The following is a 24685-nucleotide window of genomic DNA, read 5'->3' as shown; positions in this document are numbered from 1 at the left end:
CAAGTATATTCATTATAAATACCATAGAGAGAACTTAGTCTTATGAAGATGGTTGCTCAGTTACCATATCTTATAATCATATGTCTTGACTGTATTAAAATTAAATTTTTATCCCAATTATTTCCACAAGTTAAATTTATCTAGGAGAAATCGAGTAGCGGAAAACCTAATCAACAAAGTCTGATTCAAAATGTGTCAAATTGAATAAAGGTTGGAAAAAACTATTGAATTCAGTTATTAGTGAATTTTGTTTATTGGTGACCTTCAGGAAACCAGTTTCAACCAAAGACTGATAGAAAAAGACAGATGGAAGAGAGTTGAGGATAAAAAGACTTTAACAATTATATAGACTCCCAAACACTAGATCTTATTTGAGGTCCCTGGTCTTATGAAAAAAAGATGTTAGCTTGATTCATGTGCTTTTTTATGGCTTCCTTTATCTCTTTATTCCTCAGGCTATAGATAATGGGGTTGAAAAATGGGGACACAACTGCAAAGGCCAGAGCAATGGCTGTATCCCAGAATAAGGAGTAGGTGGCAGAGAAGCGTAGGTACATGAGAGCCACACTGCCAAAGAAGAGCAGAAATACAGTGAGGTGGGAGATGCATGTGGAAAAGGCCTTGCGACGGCCCTCGGTGGAACGGATACGTAGAATTACAGCCATGATACCAATGTAGGACATGAAGATGAGCATAACAGCTGTAATAATCTCCACTGCATGGACAACATCCACTACCTGAATCATAAGGATAGCTTGTGTGTCTGTGCAGGCCAGGCGTAGTACTGGGAGGAAGTCACAAAAGATATGCTCCAGGTGATTAGAGCCACAAAATGGCAGTGTGGAGATCCAGGCAATCTCAGGAAGGGGTGTGGCAAAACCACAAACACAGCAACCTAAAGTCAGCCAGGCACACAGCTTTGGGGTCATGATAGTAGGGTAATGAAGAGGGCTGCAGATGGCCAGGTAGCGGTCAAAGGCCATAGCTGTCAAGAGACAAACCTCACTGATGCCTGTGGAATGGAAGAAATACATCTGCAGGAGACAGCCATTTAAGGAAATGCTCTTCTCACAAAGCAGGCAAGAGAGCATCTTTGGTATGGTAGCTGTGGTATACCAGATCTCCAGGAAAGAAAGGGCACTGATAAAGAAGTACATGGGAGTGTGGAGATGAATATTCAGCTGGACTACTGTGATGATGACCACATTTCCAACAACAATGAATGCATAAATGAAGAGCAGTAGAACAAAACAGATGACAGAATCTCTCCAGGAATAAGGGAAAGCAGAGAAGATAAACTCATGAGCAGTTGTTTGATTGGCATTCTCCATCTCCAGGTGAGAAATGAGATTTTCAAATCCTACTGCATTCAGACTTTCTAGGTGATGTCTACTACTCACCATAGAGTAAGTACACTTACAAAATACCAGCATCTGGATAAATCCCTGCCTTGGGAGTATAGAAGAATAAGGAATATTCCATATCCCATAGATGCTTACAACTAGAATTGGAGTGTGGAAAAAAATTCAATCAGAAAGCACACCCAATAGATTAGATTAATAATTCTCAAAATTTATCAGGCATCAGGATCACTTGGAGGGCTTGTTAAAACATAGATTACTGGTCTTCATCCTGAGAAAAGTGAAGGAAAAGGCAGTCACCTACCAGCCAAGAAGAAAGGCCTTGAGAGGAATCAACTCTGCCAAAATCTTGATGTCAGACTTCCTAGCTTTCAGAACTGTAAGAAAATAAATTCTTGTTGTTCAAGTCACTTAGTCTATACTTTGTTATAAAAGCTTTAGTAAATTAATATACCATATTTATACTCAGCACTCAACCAGTTTCCCTTGCTGACCTTCTTATTTCTTGGTTCTTCTAGATACCAGCTTTACACATTTTTGCATCTATTGTCTTCTTATGTCTCAAACTTAATCAAAGTCTGCTTAACTTTTTTCTGTTGTATTACCAATACATTTTATTTCTTTTATCTTACCCCTAATTTGATGCTTAGTAATAATGCCTACACTATTGTAATAGATTACCAAAGGTTTCTGCTTCCAGTGTGAGTATTTTCATACAACCCTCTATTTCCTCAAGACTGATCTTGCTATAATATCAGTTTACTCATGTGACTCCCCTTCCATACCTATACTTAAGTTTTACATTCTCACCATGTTCTTCCTCTAAATTGCTTTTTCTTTAAAAAGAAAAAAATCTCAGATCATCTAGGATAACATTTTTATAATCGCTGCAAAAGAAAAAAAATTAGCTTCACTTTTGTCTGTCATTGATTAATAATCTTATGGTATGTTAGGAAAGGGCACGTTATTAATGTTCTCTTATTTATATTATCTATAGATGCATTTGTTCATTGATTATGTGACTGAAAATGAACATGTTAAATGCTCAGACATGTCTGACTCTTTGTGATCCCTTGGACTGTAGCCTGCCAGGCTCCTCTCTCCATGGAATTCTCCAAGCAAGAATACTGGAGCCATTTCCTTCTCCAGGAGATCTTCCCTACCAAGGATTGAACCCAGGTGTCTGTATTACAGGCAGATTCTTTACCATCTGAGCCACCAGGATGCCCAATTATGTGACCAAGGCCCATAAAGCTCCCAAGTACATCATCTTTAGTATTGTACTGAAATGACATTTTTGTTATTTCAGCAGAAAACAAAGCCATTTTGTCTACTGTTGCTATGAAAAATTGTTCATTTCCAATCCGATTTATTAAACCTGCTGTTAGTCCAAACATGTCACTTTCAGTTTCTGGTCTCAGAATTCCTGAAAGAAATCTCCCCTGCATGAAATATCCTCTTGTTCGTTACAAGCTCTACCTTCTCTTTAAACTAGCCAAATTCTATTGGGTTGACCAAAAAATTCATTCAGATTTTTCCAGAAGATGTTATGGGAAAAACCCAAATGAACTTTTTGGCCAGCCCAATCCATGTGTCTTTTCCAATTTTAACAAGATAATTCCACACGTAATAGAAATCACTCTATTTCCTGTAATATTTATATGTCTATGTATCTTTTCCTTTTAAATTTTTTCAAGTGTTCTTGATTTTTCATATACATATCTGATCTTTCCCATAAGACTTGATGCCCCCAGTAGTAGTCCCTACATATTGTGACTATTGCCTTTAAGACAGGGTCCTACAAACTGAACCAGTCTACTCATTCAAGAAAGAGCCTCTAAGCAGACCCAGACTCTGAGCAGAACTAATTACTCATTCTGCTGAAAAGATGTGGCTAAGTAGAAGAAAGATAAGAGAGATGGAAATCAAAAAGAAAAACTTAGATTTCTCCCAATGAACACTTCTCTATCTTTTCCAAATCTTAGTAAAGTCTAGTACAATTGTCAATGATATTAATGCCTCACAACAAACTGGAAATCTCACTTGATTCCTGAAACATTTCAGAAATCAATCACAACGCTCATTTGTTGTTTTAAAGCCATCTGATAAGCTTTGGCCCCACTTGTATCGCTCCTATTTCTTGGGAAATTTAGCAACTGAAACATTTATGTTTTGTACTAACTTGCTTATAACAGGGCTTCCCTGGTAGTTCAGACAGTAAAGAATCTGCTTGCAATGCAGGAGAAGTTCCTGATTCCTCCTTGCCCAGGCTTACCAATAGTTACTCACAGTTTCTACATGCACACTAGGGCTGTCTATTGTCCTGTGTAAGTGTTTTCCTTTCCCTAGATATCTCCCAACTCCCCCAAATTAGCTGATTTACTGACCTTGCTGCTGTTGGGTTCTGAACTTGTAATAAACATGGATGAAGACTCTATCTTTCCCTACCCTAATGTGGTAAACCATATAGAGCTACTGAGCCAAGCTTCCTTTGCTCTTCTGCTATGTTTCTACCCTGAGTCTTCCACCTAAACTACATTTCCTTCATCAGCCAGTGATAAAGAGATCTGACTCTCCCTATAGAGCTCTCTCCTTCTACTCTGCCCCTTTGTGTGCACCTGTGTGTCTTCCTAAGCCTAGCTAGAATAGGAAAATGGACTCTCCTGAGAATAATACACAAGTGATTTAAAATAAGTAGGGAAACAATCCTTCTTACAATAGTTCCAATTAGGAAAAATGTTCAAGCTGGTAATTAGGAGAAGCCCAATCTGTGGTAACTCAAATCCAGGACAAATGAGATAATCCAGAAGTCTGAGATATTGCAATAAGTGTGTTTCTGTTTATTTGTTTACTTTCTTTTTTATGGTACTTCTGATTGGATTAACTTTTAAATAAATCAAAAGCTGAAATTCCAAGAGTCACATTTGAAGAATGTTAATGCAGATGGCAGAGTAGAAGGATGTGCGCTCATCTTCTGCAAGAACTCCAAAACTGCAACTCTCTGCTGAACAGCCAACAACTGGGGAATGTTGGATCTCACCAATAAAAGATGCCCCATGTTCAAGGGCAAAGGAGGAGTCCCAGCAAGATGGTAGGAGGGGTGAAATCAAGTTTAGAATCAAATCCCTTACCCACCAGAGATGATCAGAGGGCTCAAACAAACCTTGTGTGCACCAGGACCCAGACACCCCACAGATATTGAGCCAGAACTGTGTTTGAGTGTCTCCTGTGAAGGTGCAGGTCAGCAGGGGCTTGCTGCAGGGACAGGGGCTCTAGGTGCAGCAGATCTGGGTATGGCATAAACCCTCTTGGAGGAGTTCACCATTAACCCCACCATACAGCTGCCAGAACTTACACAGGACTGGGGAAACAGACTCTTGGAGGGTATAAACAAAACCTTGTGTGCACCAGGATCCAGGAGAAAAGAGCAGTGACCCCACAAGAGACTGACCCAGACTTGCCTGTGAGTGTCCAGAAGTCCCCAGTGGAGGCATGGGTCAGGGTTGGCCTGCTGCAGGGTCGGGGACACTAAGTGCAGCAGTGCATGCATGGGACCTTTTGAAGGAGGTCACCATTATTGTCATTGCCTCCACCATAATTTGGCCTCAGATCAAACAACAGGGAGGGAAGACAGCCCTGCCCATCAACAAAAAATTGGATTAAAGAGCATGGCCCCACCCATCAAAACAAGACCAGAAGAGTTTCCCCCTCAATCAGTCTCTCCCATCAGGAAGCTTTCATAGGCTCTTATCCTTCTCCATCAGAGGGCAGACAGAATGAAAACCGCAATAACAGAAAACAAACCAAACTGATCACATGGACCACAGCCTTGTCTAACTCAATGAAATTATGAACCAGGTTGTGTAGGGCCAGCCAAGATGGACCAGTGATTGTGTAGAGTTCCGAAAAAACATGGTCCACTGGAGAAGGGAATGGCAAACCACTTTGGTATTCTTGCCTTGAGAGCCCCATGAACAGTATGAAAAGGCAAAAAGATAAGACACTGAAAGATGAACTCCCCAGGTCAGTAGGTGCTCAATACGTTATGGGAGATCAGTGGAGAAATAACTCCAAAAAGAATGAAGAGACAGAGTCAAAGCAAAACAACACTCAGTTGTGGATGTAACTGGTGATGGAAGTAAAGCCCAATGCTGTAAAGAGTAATATTGCATAGGTGCTGCTGCTGCTAAGTCATTTCAGTTGTGTCTGACTCTGTGCCACCCTATAGATGGCAGGCCACCAGGCTCCCCCATCCCTGGGATTCTCCAGGCAAGAACACTGGAGTGGGTTGCTATTTTCTTCTCCAATGCATGACAGTGAAAACTGAAAGTGAAGTCACTCGGTCATGAGTGACCCCATGGACTGCAGCCTTCCAGGCTCCTCTGTCCATGGGAGTTTCCAGGTGAGAGTACTGGAGTGGGTTGCCATTGCTTTCTCTGAATATTACATAGGAGCCTGGAATATTAGGTCCATGAATCAAAGCAAATTGGATGTGGTGAAACCGGTGATGGCAAGAGTGAACATTGACAATTTAAGAATCAGTGAATTAATATGGATCAGGATGGGTGAATTTAAATCATTATATCTACTACTGTGGACAGGAATCCCTTAGAAGAAACGGAGTAGCCATCATAGTCAACAAGAGTCTGAAATGCAGTACTTGAATGTAATCTCAAAAATGACAGAATGATCTCTGTTCGTTTCCAAGGAAAACCATTCAACATCACAGTGATCCAAGCCTATGCTCCAACCAGTAATGCTGAAGAACCTGAAGTTGAATGGTTCTATGAAGACCTACAACACCTTCTAGGACTAACACCCTAAAAAAAGATGTCCTTTTCATTATAGGGGACTGGAATGCAAAAGTAGGAAATCAAGAGCTTCCTGGAGTAACAGGCAAATTTGGCCTTGGAGTAAATAATTAAGCAGGTCAACAGCTAACAGAGTTGTGTCAAGAGAATGCACTGATCATAGTAAACACCTTCTTCCAACAACACAAGATAAGACGTTACACATGGACATCACCAGGTGGTCAATACCGAAATCAGATTGATTATATTCTTTGCAGCAAAAGATGGAGAACCTCTATACAGGCAGCAAAAGCAAGACCAGGAGCTGACTGTGGCTCAGATCATGAACTCCTTATTGCCAAATTCAGATTTAAATTGAAGAAAGTAGGAAAAACCACTAGATCGTTCAGGTATGACCTAAATCAAATCCCTTAAGATTATACAGTAGAAGTGACAAATAGATTCAAGGGATTAGAACTAATAGACAGAGTGCCTGAAGAACTATGGACTGATGTTCATGACATTGTACAAGAGGCAGGGATCAAGACCATCCACAAGAAGAAGAAATGCCAAAAGGCAAAATGGTTGTATGAGGGGGCCTTACAAATAGCTGAGAAAAGAAGAGAAGCTAAAGGCAAAGGAGAAAAGGAAAGATACACCCATTTGAATACAGAGTTCCAAAGAATAGCAAGGAGAGATAAGAAAGTCTTCCTTAGGGATCAACACAAAGAAATAGAGGAAAACAATAGAATGGAAAAGACTAGCAATCTCTTCAAGAATATTAGAGACACCAAGGGAACATTTCATGCAAAGGTGGGCTCAATAAATGACAAAAATGGTACGGACCTAATAGAAGCAGAAGATATTAAGAAAAGGTGGCAAGAATGCACAGAAGATCTATACAAATAAGATCTTCATGACCCAGATAACCATGACGGTGTGATCACTCATCTAGACCCAGATATCCTGGATTACAAAGTCAAGTGGGCCTTAGGAAGCATCACTACGAACAAAGCTAGTAGAGGTAATGGAATTCCAGTTGAGCTATTTCAAATCCTAAAAGATGATGCTGTGAAAGTGTTGCACTGACTATGCCAGCAAATTTGGAAAACTCAGCAGTGGCCACAGGACTGGAAAAGATCAGTCTTCACTGCAATCCCAAAGAAAGGCAATGTCAAAAAATGTTCAAACTGCTGCACAATTGCACTCATCTCACACACTAGCAAAGTAATGCTTAAAATACCCCAAGCCAGGCTTCAGCAATACGTGAACCATGAACTTCCAGATGTTCAAGCTGGTTGTAGAAAAGTCAGAGGAACCAGAGATCAAATTGCCAACATCTGTTGGATCATCAAAAAACCAAGAGTTCCATAAAAACGTCTACTTCTGCTTTATTGACTATGCCAAAGCCTTTGACTGTGTGGATCACAGCAAACTGTAGAAAAGTCATAAAGAGATTGGAATACCAGACCACCTTACTGCCTCCTGAGATATCTGTATGCAGGTCAAGAAGCAGCAGTTAGAACTGGACATGGAACAACAGACTGGTTCCAAACTGGGAAAGGAGTATGTCAAGGCTGTATATTATCACTCTGCTTATTCAACTTATATGCAGAGTACATCATGCAAAATGCCAGTCTGGATGAAGCATAAGCTGGAATCTGAAAACTAAGATCATGGCATCCAGTCCCATCACTTCGTGGTAAATAGATGGGTAATCAATGGAAACTGTGACAGACTTTATTTTGGGGGGCCCACAATTACTGCAGATGGTTATTGCAGCACTGAAACTAAAAGATGATTACTTCTTGGAAGAAAAGCTATGGCCAAAGTAGACAGCACATTAAAAAGTAGAGACATTACCAACAAAGGTCCGTGTAGTCAAAACTACGGTTTTTCCAGTAGTCATGTATGGATGTGAGAGTTGGACTATAAAGAAGCTGAGCGCTGAAGAATTGAAGAATTGAACTATGGTATTGGAGAAGACTCTTGAGAGTTTCTTGAACTGCAAGGAGATCCAATCAGTCCATCCTAAAGGAAATCAGTCCTGAATATTCCTTGGAAGCACTGATGCTGAAGCTGAAACGTCAATACTTTGGCCACCTGATGCGAAGAACAGACTCATTTGAAAAGACTCATTTGCTGGGAAAGATTGAAGGCGGGAGGTGAAGGGAACCATGGAGGATGAGATGGTTGGATGGCATCACTGACTCAATAGACATGAGTTTGAGTAAGCTCCGGAAGTTGGTGATTGACAGGGAAGCCTGGAGTGCTGCAGTCCATGGGCTCGCAAATAGTCAGACAGGACTGAGTGACTGAACTGATCCGAACTGAATGCAGTAGAGGAGAGGAGATTGGTAAAATAATCAAATGAGGGATATAGTCATATCCTATTTCTTACCTGTTTCTAAGTCAGTCAGCCAAATGTAGGAAAATCGATTGGCCTTCCATATATTCCACCTTTAGTTCTGTATTGAAATTTATAGCCAGTGCTTTGGTTAATTATGTCAATTTAATTGTTTAATGTTACCGTTATTAAGATTGTTTTCATTTTTGTCCATTTACTCACTATAATTTCTGAGAATGAAAAGATTAACAAAATGCAATCCATTTCCTTCATTTCTTTAAATGTAATGACTTTTCTTACTCAAAATAAACTAAATCAATATGCTGTAAGAAGTGGTACTATAATTTCAGACAAGGACGCATTCACCAATTTTCTTAATACAGCAATTTCTAGTTAAAGAATATCACATAGAATTAGTATGAATTTTGTACTATGTCTGGACTAACCCAAAACATTTTGCTCATGTACATATGACAAGTAACAAGAATAAAAATTGACTTGTTTTCTACTTGTTAAAATTCTTCTTTCTGTTACCAATACATCTTTGTTTTTTCCACATAGTTTAAAGAGGTTTTTAGCTTTTATCTCACATTGAAAGATAAAATTTCATAAAGATTTAATTTCATAACTTGTTTTTCAAGCACATGTCAGGTGCAAGATGCCTGTAAGCTGCACACACAATGAAGAAAAATGCTAAGAAGGAGAATGTAGCTTCCAAAGAATGACTGCCTTGCATCTTTTTACATTCCGCTACTCAGCCCCTGCTTTATTTCTGCTGCTGCTGCTAAGTCACTTCAGTCATGTCTAATTCTGTGCGATCCCATAGACGGCAGCCCACCAGGCTGCCCCGTCCCTGGGATTCTCCAGGCAAGAACACTGGAGTGGGTCGCCATTTCCTTCTCCAATGCAAGAAAGTGAAAAGTGAAAGTGAAGTCGCTCAGTCGTGTCTGACTCTTAGCGACCCCATGAACTACAGCCTACCAGGCTCCTCCATCCATGGGATTTTCCAGGCAAGAGTACTGGAGTGAGGTGCCATTGTTTAAATGATCTCAAATCCCTTTGATGTGTAAAAGTTCTTTGACATACAAAATAATAGGCAGTGTTGTTAAATAATTGCACATATTATGTACATAATCTTTCTGGGAATTATATTAAAAGATTATTACCAACATAGTGTTAAAATACTTGTAACCCAAAAGAATATTTTAAGATTCAGATAAGAAACTGCTGCTGCTGCTGCTGCTGCTAATAAGTCGCTTCAGTCGTGTCCGACTCTGTGCGACCCCATAGACGGCAGCCCACTAGGCTCCTCTGTCCCTGGGATTCTCCAGGCAAGAACACTGGAGTGGGTTGCCATTTCCTTCTCCAATGCATGAAAGTGAAAAGTGAAAGTGAAGTCTCTCAGTCACGCCCAACTCTTAGCGACCCCATGGACTGCAGCCTGCCAGGCTTCTCCGTCCATGGGATTTTTCCAGGCAAGAGTACTGGAGTGGGGTGCCATTGCCTTTGCCACAGATAAGAAGCATTAGCTATTAATTTCTGCAATCTCAGGATGGTACAATGTCAGACAAAGCCCACACACGGCAGTGTATGTAACTTATTAACTGTTTCGGACATGGATATTAAAATAATAATCATTTATCCTCACACTTAGAAGTCTGTTAGTCAGTTGCAATAGTGAGAGCTATGCTCAACTTCAGACTCTGAGATCTGGGTTGTGGACTTCAAACACCAGGCTTCAAGCAAGTTACAGTTCAGGTCAGCTCCATGTGTCTCTCATTCTCTGAGCCACTGACTCTCAGAGACATGGTTTCGTGTAAGTCCAGTGATGAAAGGGGAGCAGTTATCTGAAGTAAACCTGACTGTAAAGGTACATATACAGTATCTATAATATTCATTGCTTTCCCAAGAGTCAATTAAAGGAAAGCCCAAACCAAATCTGTGGGGCAGGAAAGCAAATGGTACTTATCATGAATCCATTCATTGCAAAATTATGGATCTGTAGCTGGGATGTGAAGAATTGGGACGAATGACCCAATTTATCACATTTCCTTTTTATAGTTGTACTGCAAGTTCAGCTTGCCAGTGATAGGATTGATATTTTTCACAGAATAACTAGACTTTTATTTGATCTATACCTCAGTTGCCGTACTACTGAAGTTGTAACAAAAGTGCTACACTAAGGCATTATTTGTGCAACCATTTACAAAATCAATATTTTTACCAAAAGCTATGAACATACTTTCACATCTGCTTTTAATAATTCAACTTCTTGAAATTTATCTTGAAACAGAAGTTTTTGAAATTGAAAAGGACTTTATGCAAGAAAATTATAATTGCCATATTTATAAGAATGTATGTATGCATGTTCAGTCATGTCTGACTCTTCACAGCTCTTTGGACTGTAGCTCACCAGGCTCTTCTGTCCATGGGAGATTTTAGGCAAGAATACTGGAGTGGGTTTACATTTCTTCCTCCAGAGGATCTTCCCCACCCAGGGATGGAACCTGAGTCTCCTGCATTGCAGTGGGATTCTTTATTATCTAAGCCACCAGTGGTAATAGTTAAAAAACAATACAGAGAAGCAAACAATAGAGAAACAAAATGGAAAAATAATTTGCATGTTCAATCAATGAATCAGTTTACCATAATTAAACTGATTATTATAAATACATAGTGAAATAATACATTTTAGTACATAATTCTAATATATTTATTATCAAATTGCATGTATTATACTAAAAATTACACTGACTCAAGAAATTCAGAAGTAGAATTGATATTGCTGTCATCTCTGTAAATCCTCAGAAGACTTTCTTTACCAGTCTGTTCACTAGGTCATGGGGAAGAAAACTAGACTAATTGTATTATTCTTTGAAATTCTAGTCTTTTTGGGCTTAATATTTTGCGAAGAAGTTTCATTTGTATACAGGGCTGCAGTCTAAATTACTTACCAGATATATTAAACACCTTCTGGGAAGCAAAGGAGCTTCTTAATAGCATCTTTCATGTCCTTATTTCTCAAGCTATATATAATGGGATTGAAAAACAGAGCAAGCACAAAGAATGTTAGCGCAATGGTGGTGTCCCAGAATGGTGTAGCAAAGAATCTAAGATACATGAGAGCTACACTGCCAAAAAACAGCAGGAAGATGGAAATGTGTGCTGCACACGTAGAAAAGGCCGTTTTACAACCCTCAGCTGACGGGACACCCAGGATAACAATGATAATTCTGATGTAAGAAGGAGAAATAATCAGACCTGTTATTAGAATAGCAAGAGCATGAATCACTTCTTGCACCAAGATCACAGAGGTATTTGTGCAGTCTAAATTTAATAAAAGTGTGAAATCACAGAGCAGAAGATCTGATGGGTTTAGTTGGAACCACAGAAAGGTAGGGTAAAAATCCACACAATCTCAGGTAGAAGGATGAGGAAACCAAATATACAAGATCCTGCAGAGAGCTGAGTACGTAGTCGGGGAGTCATGATGGTTATGTAGTGGAGTGGGTTGAGGTGGCAACATACCTGTCAATGGCCATGACAGTCAGCAAGGCTCCTTCAGTGTTTCCAAATGGATGGAAGGAGTACATCTGCAAGAGGCAACCAATGAAAGATGGTCTTTTGACTGCTGGTCAGATTGGAGAGCATCTTAGGAATAGCAGCTGTGGTATACCGCATCTCGAGAAATGTGAAGATATTGATGGGATTATACATGGGATTGTGGAGACAGGTATCCAGTCTTACAGCAAAGATCAATAGGTTCCCAACTATAATAAAGGTGTAGATGAAGAGTAGAGGAACAAAGTATAGGAGGCCACGATCTTGGAATCAGGGGAACCCAGTGAAGATAAATTCAGTCACTGCTGATAGATTTCCATCTTCCATGTCCCCAGAAGAGCTATCTGTGAATGAGGAAGATGGTACACCCAACTAATAGAGAAGGAAATCAATGCAGTGTAAATGTAAATGGTATTTTGGTTACCTGGTATTTTTGTGTTTTGACTTTTTCCAGATTCAAAATAACTGAAAACTTGCCTATATCACTAATCTTTTTATTTGAGAGATAATACAAAATGATGATTAGTAACATGGGTTCAAATCAGACATTTTGAGCCTAAATTCTCATTCTGCCACTTGAGCAAATAAGCAAGTTATATAATCTCTCTCTCAACCTCAGAATCTTCTGGGAAAAATATTAGTGCAAAATTATGAGTATTGAAAGAATTAATGTATCAGAATATTAATATCTGTATTGAGTATTAACATCACTCAATATTTGTTAGTTATTTCCTACCTTGAAAAGCTTTCTGAAAGAATATTAACAATATCTCATTTAGATCTTTTCACTCCTCAATCATTTGCTATGTGACTGCTTTCTCTCTCCTATACAGAAGCCATTCTGTCCCATGTATCACTGATATATTAATTGCAAAACAAGGGAAAAGTTTCCGTCTTTATAACTTCACTTTGGCATTAGAAACTACTGATTACTACTACTTGAAGACTGTCTCCCTTGGCTCTCATGAAACCACCCTCTCCAGGTTTACCTTCTTTCTGAATAGAAGCTTCCTCTCAGGTGTTTTGTTATAAAACTTTCTTATTTTATGTGTTATAAACTCACCTTCTTGACCCATTCCCTAAAAGACTGTGTGTTCCAGTTTCCTGCTGTGGTCCCTAAAATCATGTCCTGCCTTATTGTTGATGAACGCACGCCCTCCACAGTTTTTCAGTTCTTTCAAGTCTGTATCGCCAGCAGAGGTATGTTTCCTGAACTTTAAATCTGCACATACAGTCTTCCCCATCTGCCGCTCTCTCATGCTGCACTGTCACAGTTTCCAGAGTTCACCCTGATTTCTCCTGGATCGTTGCTTTTATGAATGTTAACCCTCTTCCTAGAAGACCTGCTTACTCGTCTTCACTTAACTAACTCCTAGACTTTCCTCAAGTTTCAGCACAGGCACTGATCCCTATCAGAAGCCCTACAAGAGTTACTGTGGTTTCATCTCCCTTCCTACGTTTATGCGCGCATGCACGCACACACACACACGCACACACACACACACACACGTTTTTTCTCATATATATCCTACAGAGGGTTTCTACCGTCATCCTTACTATGTTTTTATTATAACTTGTTATTTGTTTAACTTCACGAGATTGTGAACTTCTATTAGAGCAGGATCAACATTTTGTGTTTCATAACACTAGCATGCATTGATCGCTTGAAAATAATGGCCATTTTTTAATGAATAAGTTTGGATTAGGCTTAGAAAAATATTGTTGCTGTTTTTCAGTTGCTATGTCATGTCAAAATCTTTGCAACCCCATGGACTGCAGCACACCAGGCTTCCATGTCCACTACCTTCCAGAGTTTACTCAAATTTATGCCCATTGACTCGGTGATGTCAACCAACCATCTTATCCTCTGTTGCCCCTTTCTCCTCCTGCCCTCAATCTTTCCCAGCATCATATTAAAGCTAGAAAAATCTAGAAATAAGACTGGTAGGAAGGAAACTTGTAAGCATTTATGTCTTGGACAGTCGTAAAACCTGAATAATAGATATTATTTCTGATTTTAAGCGTGAAAAGCCCAGAACCCCAAAGATGGAGCTTTCACATAAATTCTATTCCAATGCCAAAATTTAAGGCTGCCCAAGTCTTCATTATTTGATCTTTAGAGTGTGTCTCATGCCGAACATAAGAAATGAATAGTTTCTACCCAAACCTCAGTGACCCTCAACTCACCTCTGCCAGATGCAGTAGGGGTCTTCCTTTTTCCTGGGTCTCTGCATTCTTAAATGTTCTTTCAACTTCTCTGGAAGGGATTATTATAAAGATCTGAAGAAAAATACTAAAGGGGAAATGAGTTCCATAAGCACTCTTTCTTTTTCCCAGGGATCAGTATCAGAATGTGATTGCACTTTTTTCTCATCATATTTTCAGATCAAAAGAGAATCAGTGCTCCAAGGAAGACTTCAAGTTCTGGTGACCATTGTTACCTCTTTTCTTGTCATCATTGTGAATTAACCAGTCAGCCTCCATTTAGGTGTGGAATTGGAAGAATACCATATAAAGGTACACTCACCTTTGATTGGATCTCATCCTTTCCAAAACACCAGAGAAGGCAATGGCACTCCAGTACTCTTGCCTGGAGAATTCCATGGGCGGAGGAGCCTGGTAGGCTGCATGCAGTCCATGGGGTTGCGAAGAGTCGGACACGACTGAGCGACTTCACTTTCACTTTTCACTTTCATGCATTGGAGAAGGAAATGGCAACCCACTCCAGTGTTCTTGCCTGGAGAATCCCAGGGACCGGGGAGCCTGGTGGGCTGCCATCTATGGGTTCGCACGGAGTCGGACACGACTGAAGTGACTTAGTAGCAGCAGCAGCAGCTTTCAAAAACACAAGAAATAGGACAATATCAAAAAAGCCAACTGACATGTTAATTATTGTGAACAAATTAATGAATAGAAAATAGATCCATTTTCATGAAAATATGTAAGTTAGAAGTATGCCATACTAAAGATGATAGAAGAGTGCAAGTTTTATCCAACAATATATACACAGGGTTTTCCTTCAAATTGTTTCTATTAATTCTGCTGAACTCTATAGTTCCCCCTTTTCAGCACAAAATATATTAAAGATTTGTATGTATTTCTTGTCTACTACTTCCTTCCATTCATTCTTTCTTAAATTCCCATAATTCCTTCTCACCTCATGGCTATAAAGAAATAGCTCCAGAGTAGCTAGTCCATATTTATCATACTGTGAATGCTCACAAAATTGTTTTCATGACTCAATATGAATGAGGCAAAAGCTTAGATATTTAATATTAGCTTGCAGCATATCCATAAATACTATTGATAAATTTAGGTTAGTGTACAACTCATATGTATGTGCAGGCAGACAAGGGCAGGATATCATGTGATAATACAACTTATTGAAATGTTTTGGTTTTTTGGACAACATACTATTAAAGTTCAATTTTAATTATGTGGATATTCACAAGAGCTCTAATTCAGAAAAAATATTTTAATGATAAATAATTCATGTAAAAAAGTGCACAAATTATAAATACATATTTCAATAAATTTTTACTTTGTGAAAATACTTGTCTGACTCTACACAAATCAAGTAATAATTCTATGTTATCACTTATGTCTAGTTTGTTAATCTGTTATTTAAGCTTCCACATGATTGTGAATTTCTCCATTGCTAATTTTGATTCTGTCAATTTTGTCTTGTAAATTGTAAGCCTATATTTGTTTGAAACATAGATAATACAATGTATTCCATTTTAGTTAGAAACATTTATTTTTGTCTGGTTTTGTTTTAAGATAACTTCTTCTATCATAACTACTATAGAAATTTTACAGTTTCCTCAGGGTATTAGTTTCTTTATTTCTGGAATTTCAGTTTCATTAATATTTAATTTCTAGGATTTAGTTTCCATGTAATCTATTTTGCAGGACATTGTACTTTTCTTCTTTAAATTTTATGATATTTTCTCAAGTCAAAATTCTAGATTAGTTTTCTAGTGTTCACTTTTTAAATTTCTTCCATTTAATATTATTACTGAACATTAATCTAGTTAGTTTTTATCACTAACAGTACCATAACAAACTAGCACATTCCATACATTAAAAGACCTTTATAATTTCTTTACAGATTTAAATTTGGAATATTCAAAATTATTTCTGTTATTCTTTCCTAGGGCAGCTTATGGTTAAATATTTGCTATTATTAACAGAATATGCCCATTTTTAATGTACATTAATCTCTCTCCAACCATCACTCCATACCTGAAAATGCAGATTCCAATGTAGTATTCTCATAAACACACGCATGTCCTTAAATGCCACACATTATTACATACACAGAGGCGTATACACAGTGTGGTGCTGGGGAGTGAAATGGGGACATACGTGCCTTTAAAATAAACAAACAAAATACAGAGATATTAAAAACTGATTGCTTACATTTCCAAAATCATTTTTCTCAACTAATCAAGAAGCAGAGCTTCAGATGCTAATCTCCTGTGATCAAGTGCACAAAATTTTTGTGTGATATAGAATGAATCATATTTTCTGAATTTTAAGGCTTTATGAAATTTTCTGGCTAGAAATGTACTGTATTTTGCAAATAAACTTTCCTTGGTTTTCTCCATTTGGTTTGTTTAAGAATTTTTTGGAAAATATAAATTTTCTAGATTGGGGCTCACAGAGGGGCTAAGAAAGTGGTGTATTCAGACAGTGCTTGAAAGATCCATGACCCACTCTGCCTCCCTGTACTACCTTGCTCTATACAGCGTTTCTATTTGTTTTATTTAAAGATGTATCCTTTATAGCAAGCTAGTAGATGAAAAAATGTAAAAGTTTCCTAGGGCTTATGATCAGTGACAAAGATTAGAAAAATACAGCCAATATCATGTTATGCCCTGATCAAAAGAATCATCCATCCAAAGCACCAACAAAATATGGTGAACTCATTGCCTTAGGGTACAAAGACTGTCTCCCAAATGGTGATAAAGGAAGAAGGAAAAGTCTATTTGCTTTGTTTTTAAGATATAAACAAATAGAGTGAAGCCCAGCACTGTAGTTATGGCTTGTTCTCCTTAGGTTACAAAGGAAATAAGCAACAAAAACCAGTATAGCATAGCATGGGGTCCAGACAGCAGTAACTGAATATGCTCATGACAGCAACATTAATGTTTCAGATTGGTCAGTTCATTGAAAGTCTCATTAATTTTGTAATAACTGATATAGTTCCAGGAGTAAAAGTAGTGATAATTCTGACACACAGACAGTGCAAAGCACTATATCAAGATTTGCTTTCAGAATTATATGTGAATATAATTTCCCCTTAACATCACAGGTATATGCTGCAGGATTTGACTCATCAAAAAACATCTTTCTGGGGAAGAAGAGTAGCATACTGAAGGTGTCAGATGGGCAGATGAATGGCTTGATCACTAATGGCTGTTTTGTTACACATCCACATAATGGGTTTACAGAAGATTCTAGCACTAAAATATGGAGAGAAGTATCAATGTGTTGAAATGTATTCAGCTTTGTATAAAACCAAATTAGCTCAGCAGAGAGGAAAAATGGTGGAAATTGAAGTCAATAAGCTATAAGATGTCTTATTAATTCAACTCTGCAATATAACATTGTTGTGGCATACTCCAGAAGGCCTATTCTGCCTCCTGTAATGAAAAATTCAGTTTTAAGACAGACAATCAATGCAGTGCTACCTCAGAACACTATAGAATTCAAAACACTAGCATTTCCTAGTATGAAGAGGAAAGATGTCAATGAAAACAGCCATGGGTGTTCCTAAACTGTAGCCAAGTGTGTTGTTACCATAATGGGGGAAACAGAAAAACACGAGGGAAAAGATAATAAATGTCCCATGTGTAAGTCTGTTGCTTCCTACATCCTTCTGTGGCTTGGATTTGAAGCTAGATTTTGTGTGGATCCTGGTCCTCCAACTTAACGTATGTAGCATCTTTGTTTATGGAAGTTCAGAAAAAATAACTTCCTATGGGCCCCAGATCTCACTTCTTCATGGTTCTCATGTTTCTCACGAAGCCTGGCCCTTTTGTATCCATTGCTTGGTTGGAAAACAAGGCTACATTGGCATTATTTCCCAAGGACCTTTAACAGACAGTTTTCCAATATGTTAGGTTTCCAATCTGTTATCTACATCACATTTTCTCTGACTCTATTTGCATCAAGATGAATAATTTATAAAACTTTATAATAAATGGCAACAATTTCCAAGCAAAAATATAAGAAACTCAGCAAAGAATTTTTGAAAGTGCAAGACTTCTGAATTCTGAGTTTTGAAAATCTATTTTGACAAGAAAAGGCAAAATTAAGTTGATAAAGTTAACTTGATGCCTTAATTTTAGTATTTTTTAATTGTACATCCTTAATGTTGAAAAATTGCTTTGTTTAAGTGAGGGTGCTACTGGTTCAAGCTAATTAGTTTGCAGTTTATTGTAAACATTGTAAAATATGTATATTAACTTTTTTCCTATTAATATTTATATGTATTGTGGAAGACGCCTTAGAAATTTCTAGATAGAGTAGCATAACAATGGTGTCATATCCTGGGCACATTCACAAATAGTGGTTTAGTAAACACAGTTCAAGGATTTGCCATGCTAGGAAGAAGGACTAGAGAGCTTCTCTCCTCACCTCCATCAAATAATGGTATTTAGTAGATTAGAATACATTATGAAGCCTAATTTGTATTAACTACCATTGTGCATAATGTGTTTGTTCTTAACCATTGAAAATAATCAGGAAATATTTTTCCTAGATATTTCTACTAAATTTCTACTCAAATAGAAATTTAAAGTTAAGAAATATTTTATATGCCCCTTTGAATATAAAATTATCTAATTTTCTTCCATGAAAACTGTTTTTAGAATCAGCAGCGTTTGGCAAATTTATTTTTCAGACATGATCTATGTTTCATCTGTTCACTATTTTTAGGAATAAAATTATTTATATAAGAAAAGCATAAATTTACAAAAAAGGAGAGTGACCATTTGCTTTTAAAAAGGAAATGCTTCATTAATTAGCCTATATTTGTCCTTTTCCAGGTGTGAGGAAATCTAGATAAAAAGGATTGAATGACAACAGCTCCTTTGGCTAACCTAGCAGACTAGCTTTAACTGTGGGCTTGAATCCTGAAGAGAGTTGTCATGGTAACTTAAGTAAATGGTGGCAAACGGGCATCAGTGGCAGCAGTGTGGAAGGACATACTTTCACAGTCTGTTTGTTCTCTAATGTCAATGAGTTCATTGCTTTCAGAGCAAGAAAAATTTCTTCTCCCCGCTCTTTTATAGAATGTGTCTTTTCTTAGGAATCTGTATACTATAGGAATATAGGAATCTGTATACTATATACAGATTATATAGTATTCTCAGAAAATCTGAGAAAGTCAATTACTTAAAAAAAATAATTTTATTTATGTGCTGTGCTGGGACTTCATTGATGAGTGGATTTCTCTCCAGTTTCAGTGAGCTGGGGCTACACTCTAGTTGCAGTATGAGGGCTTCTCATTGCTTCCCTAGCTTCAGAGCATGAAATCTAGAGCAAGCGGGCTTCAATAGTTACAGTGCATGCGACTCTACAATTCTATGATTCTACACTCTAGTTTTCTTATGGACATGTCTAACAATATTGAGAATTTAGTCTTACTAAACATATATGCTTATTGTAATAAAGAAGAGTTAATTATATAACTAAAAATCAAAGTGTAATTTACTTCTGCAAGTACTATTTTTGCTTTTTTCTTAGCTATGTGCTTCTGGACAAACCTAAGCAGGTAATGGGAATACCAGACCACCTAACCTGCCTACTGAGAAATCTGTATACAGGTCAAGAAGCAAGTTAGAACTGGACATAAAAAACAACAGACTGGTTCCAAATCGGGAAAGGAGTACGTCAAGGCTGTATATTGCCACCCTGTTTATTTAATTTATATGCAGAGTACATCATGTGAAATGCCAGATTGGATGAAGCACAAGCTTGAATCAAGATTGCTGGAAGAAGTATCAATAACCTTAGATATGCAGATGACACCAACTTTATGGCAGAAAGTGAAAAAGATTTAAAGAACCTCTTGATGAAACTGAAAGAGGGGAGTGAAAAAGTTGGCTTAAAACTCAACATTCAGAAAACTAAGATCATGGCATCTGGTCCCATCACTTCATGGCAAATAGATGGGGAAACAATGGAAACAGTGACAGACTTTACTTTTGGGGCTCCAAAATCACTGCAGATGATGACTGCAGCCATGAAATTAAAAAGATGCTTGCTCCTTGGAAGAAAAGCTATGACCAACATAGACAGCATATTAAAAAGCAGAGACATTACTTTACCAACAAAGGTCTGTCATGGTTTTGCCAGTAGTCATGTATGGATGTGAGAGTTGGACTATAAAGAAAGCTGAGTGCCAAAGAATTGATGCTTTTGAACTGTGGTGTTGCAGAAGACTCTTGAGAGTCCCTTGGATGGCAAGGAGATCCAACCAGTCCATCCTAAAGGGAATCAGTCCTGAATATTCATTGGAAGGACTGATGTTGAAGCTGAAACTCCAATAGTTTGGCCATCTGATGCGAAGAACTGACCCACTGGAAAAAACTCTGATGCTGGGAAAGATTGAAGACAAGAGAAGGGGAAGACAGAGGATGAGATGGTTGGATGGCATCACTGATGCAATGGACTTGAGTTTGAGTAGGCTCCGGGAGTTGGTGATGAACAAAGAAGCCTATCGTGCTGCAGTCCATAAGGTCACAAAGAGTTAGACACAACTGAGTGACTGAACTGAACTGAACTTAATCAAGTAATCCATAATTCATAATTATATAGAAAATATGCCCATGGTCTATTTCGTGAATAAAGACATAGTGCCTTGAAGCACTTGGCCAGCTTCTGAAGTGTAATTCTAACCCTCTAAAGTGGTGAGAAATTTTTCCTTTAATTGTAACTTTTCAGAAGAAAATCTTTAAGCTCCATAATAAAATTCTTAATGAAATACCCATCAAATTTCACAGCGATGGCAGAACATAAATGTGTTTTCCCAATAAAATAATAATAAAATAAAATAATCAGGATAGCAGACAGATGGCTCAATGTGACAAAAAATTAGAGAGAGAATAATTTCATATTCTAATCTGTTAGAGAAATATTAAGAGTGAAAGGCAATCTGTGGCTCTGAGTTAACCTCCAGATGTGTTCAACACTCTTTGAATACAGAAGAGTTTTCTAATTGCATCCTTCATGTCCTTTTTTTTCTCAGACTATAGATGATAGGATTGAAGATGGGGGGAAGAAGAGTAAATATCAGTGCAATGGCTGTGTCCAAAATGAGTGGCATTGAAACGCAAGTACACGAGGGATACACTGCCAAAAAATATCAGGAAAACTGTGAGATGGCCTGCATAGGTACAAAAAGCCTTCTGTTGACTTTTAGCAGAAGGAATTTTCAGGACCATGGTGACAACTCTTATACAGGGCAGGGCAATGATTGAGACAGTAATGATGACGGCCGCAGCAAGGACCACAGCCTCAATCGGAATCATGGATGTATCTGTGCAGGCCAGGCTCAGAACTGGGGCCAAGTCACAGAAGAGTTGATGGATTTTACTGGGACCACAGAAAGGCTATGTTGAAATCATTACAATCTGAGGAAACCAAAGACAAAGGAGTCTGCAGAAAGCTGAGTGCCAAGACGGGCAGTCATGATCATCTGATAGCGAAGAGGGTTTCAGATTGTAACATATCTGTCAATGGCCATGGTGATTAGCAAGATTCCCTCTGAATTTCTTGGTAAATGGAAGAAATATATCTACAAGAGGCAGCCAGTAATAGAGAACGTCTTTTATTTCACTGATGAGATTGTACAGCATTTGGGAATGATGGCTGTGGTATACCAGATTCCATAAAGGAAAAGATATTGATGAAATTATACATGGGATTGTGGAGCTGGGTATCCAGCCTTACTGCAAAAAGATCAATAGATTTCCAATGACAATAAAAATATAGATGAAAAGTAAAGGAAAGAAGTACAGAAGACTACCTTCCTAGATCTGAGGAAAGCCAGTGATGACAAATTCAGTCACTGCTGATAGGTTTCCATATCTCCATATCCCCAGCAGAACTACCTGTGAATAAAGGAAAGGGTACACACCAGCTCAAGGAGATCAAACCAGTCAGTCCTAAAGGAAATCAACCCTGAAGGACTGATGCTGAAGCTGAAGCTCCAATACTTTGGCCACCTGATGCAAAGAGTTGACTCATTGGAAAAGACCCTGATGCTAGGAAAGACTGAAGGCCAGAGAAGGGGACTACAGAGGATGAGATGGTTGGATGGCATCACCAACTCAATGGACATGAGTTTGAATAAACTCTGGGAGATGGTGAAGGACAGGAAGCCTGGCATGCTGCAGTCCATGGGGTCACAAAGACTTGGACACAACTTAGTGACTGAACAGTGAACAACATACCAGCTCACAAGGAAGAATATTTAGTGTATTGCTAAATAACTTGAATGAATAAGAAGAAATAACTTGAAAGTTTTATGTTTTTTCCCTAACTTCATACTTTATAAAAAGTGACCAACATTCTATATATTTTTTTCTCACTTACTCCTCCAGAGTAACCATTGCAGAAATAGATTTTCCCAATAGATTTCCCAAATAGATTTTTTTAGATAAAAAAAATCCACAAATCAATCAATGTAATACACCACATTAACAAATTGAAAAATAAAAACCATATGATTATCTCAATAGATGCAGAGAAAGCCTTTGACAAAATTCAACATCCATTTATGATCAAAACTCTCCAGAAAGCAGGAATAGAAGGAACATACCTCAACATAATCAAAGCTATATATGACAAACCCACAGCAAACATTATCCTCAATGGTGAAAAATTGAAAGCATTTCCTCTAAAGTCAGGAACAAGACAAGGGTGCCCACTTTCACCATTACTATTCAACATAGTTTTGGAAGCTTTGGCCACAGCAATCAGAGCAGAAAAAGAAATAAAAGGAATCCAAATTGGAAAAGAAGAAGTAAAGCTCTCACTATTTGCAGATGACATGATCCTCTACATAGAAAACCCTAAAGATGCCACCAGAAAATTACTAGAACTAATCAATGACTATAGTAAAGTTGCAGGATATAAAATCAACACACAAAAATCCCTTGCATTCCTATACACTAATAATGAGAAAACAGAAAGACAAATTAAGGAAACAATTCCATTCACCATTGCAACAGAAAGAATAAAATACTTAGGAATATATCTACCTAAAAAAACTAAAGACCTATATATAGAAAACTATAAAACACTGGTGAAAGAAATCAAAGAGGACACTAACAGATGGAGAAATATACCATGTTCATGGATTGGAAGAATCAATATAGTGAAAATGAGTATACTACCCAAAGCAATTTATAGATTCAATGCAATCCCTATCAAGCTACCAACGGTATTCTTCACAGAGCTAGAACAGATAATTTCACAATTTGTAAGGAAATACAAAAAACCTCGAATAGCCAAAGCGATCTTGAGAAAGAAGAATGGAACTGGAGGAATCAACCTACCTGACTTCAGGCTCTACTACAAAGCCACAGTTATCAAGACAGTATGGTACTGGCACAAAGACAGAAATATAGATCAATGGAACAAAATAGAAAGCCCAGAGATAAATCCACACACATATGGACACCTTATCTTCGACAAAGGAGGCAAGAATATACAATGGATTAAAGAAAATCTCTTTAACAAGTGGTGCTGGGAAATCTGGTCAACCACTTGTAAAAGAATGAAACTAGAACACTTTCTATCACCATATACAAAAATAAACTCAAAATGGGTTAAAGATCTAAATGTAAGACCAGAAACTGTAAAACTCCTAGAGGAGAACATAGGCAAAACACTCGCTGACATACATCACAGCAGGATCCTCTATGACCCACCTCCCAGAATATTGGAAATAAAAGCAAAAATAAACAAATGGGACCTAATTAACCTTAAAAGCTTCTGCACATCAAAGGAAACTATTAGCGAGGTGAAAAGACAGCCTTCAGAATGGGAGAAGATAATAGCAAATGAAGCAACTGACAAACAACTAATCTCAAAAATATACAAGCAACTCCTACAGCTCAACTCCAGAAAAATAAATGACCCAATCCAAAAATGGGCCAAAGAACTAAATAGACATTTCTCCCAGGAAGACATACAGATGGCTAACAAACACATAAAAAGATGCTCAACATCACTCATTATCAGAGAAATGCAAATCAAAACCACTATGAGGTACCATTTCACACCAGTCAGAATGGCTGCGATCCAAAAGTCTACAAGTAATAAATGCTGGAGAGGGTGTGGAGAAAAGGGAACCCTCTTACACTCTTGGTGGGAATGCAAACTAGTACAGCCACTATGGAGAACAGTGTGGAGATTCCTTAAAAAACTGGAAATAGAACTGCCTTATGATCCAGCAATCCCACTGCTGGGCATACACACTGAGGAAACCAGAAGGGAAAGAGACACATGTGCTTCAATGTTCATTGCAGCACTGTTTATAATAGCCAGGACATGGAAGCAACCTAGATGTTCATCAGCAGATGAATGGATAAGAAAGCAGTGGTACA

The 24685-nt window shown here is 38.1% G+C and overlaps 1 protein-coding gene and 3 pseudogenes across 1 annotated transcript; 1 reads left to right on the top strand and 3 right to left on the bottom strand.

Annotated features, from left to right (window-relative positions):
- Positions 1 to 386: 386 nt before the first annotated feature.
- LOC102413384 (olfactory receptor 6K2) lies at positions 387 to 1331 on the bottom strand. Its single transcript, XM_006060340.4, has one exon. It carries the CDS (start codon positions 1329 to 1331, stop codon positions 387 to 389), a length of 945 nt encoding a protein of 314 aa, XP_006060402.4.
- Positions 1332 to 11460: 10129 nt separating this feature from the next.
- Positions 11461 to 12404, bottom strand: LOC102390424 (annotated as a pseudogene).
- A 4525-nt stretch (positions 12405 to 16929) lies between these two features.
- Positions 16930 to 18187, top strand: LOC102390101 (annotated as a pseudogene).
- Positions 18188 to 21238: 3051 nt separating this feature from the next.
- On the bottom strand, positions 21239 to 22684 carry LOC102389765 (annotated as a pseudogene).
- Between the last annotated feature and the right edge of the window lie 2001 nt (positions 22685 to 24685).

This window comes from Bubalus bubalis, chromosome 6 (genome assembly GCF_019923935.1).
Source record: "Bubalus bubalis isolate 160015118507 breed Murrah chromosome 6, NDDB_SH_1, whole genome shotgun sequence".
NCBI classification, from domain to species: domain Eukaryota; kingdom Metazoa; phylum Chordata; class Mammalia; order Artiodactyla; family Bovidae; genus Bubalus; species Bubalus bubalis.
The sequence above is the reverse complement of the archived record's forward strand: the minus strand, read 5'-3'. Positions and strand labels throughout refer to the sequence as shown.

Coding starts and splice junctions, on each gene's coding strand:
- LOC102413384 (XM_006060340.4), bottom strand. CDS start 1,331: ATGGAGAATGCCAATCAAACAACTGCTCATGAGTTTATCTTCTCTGCT.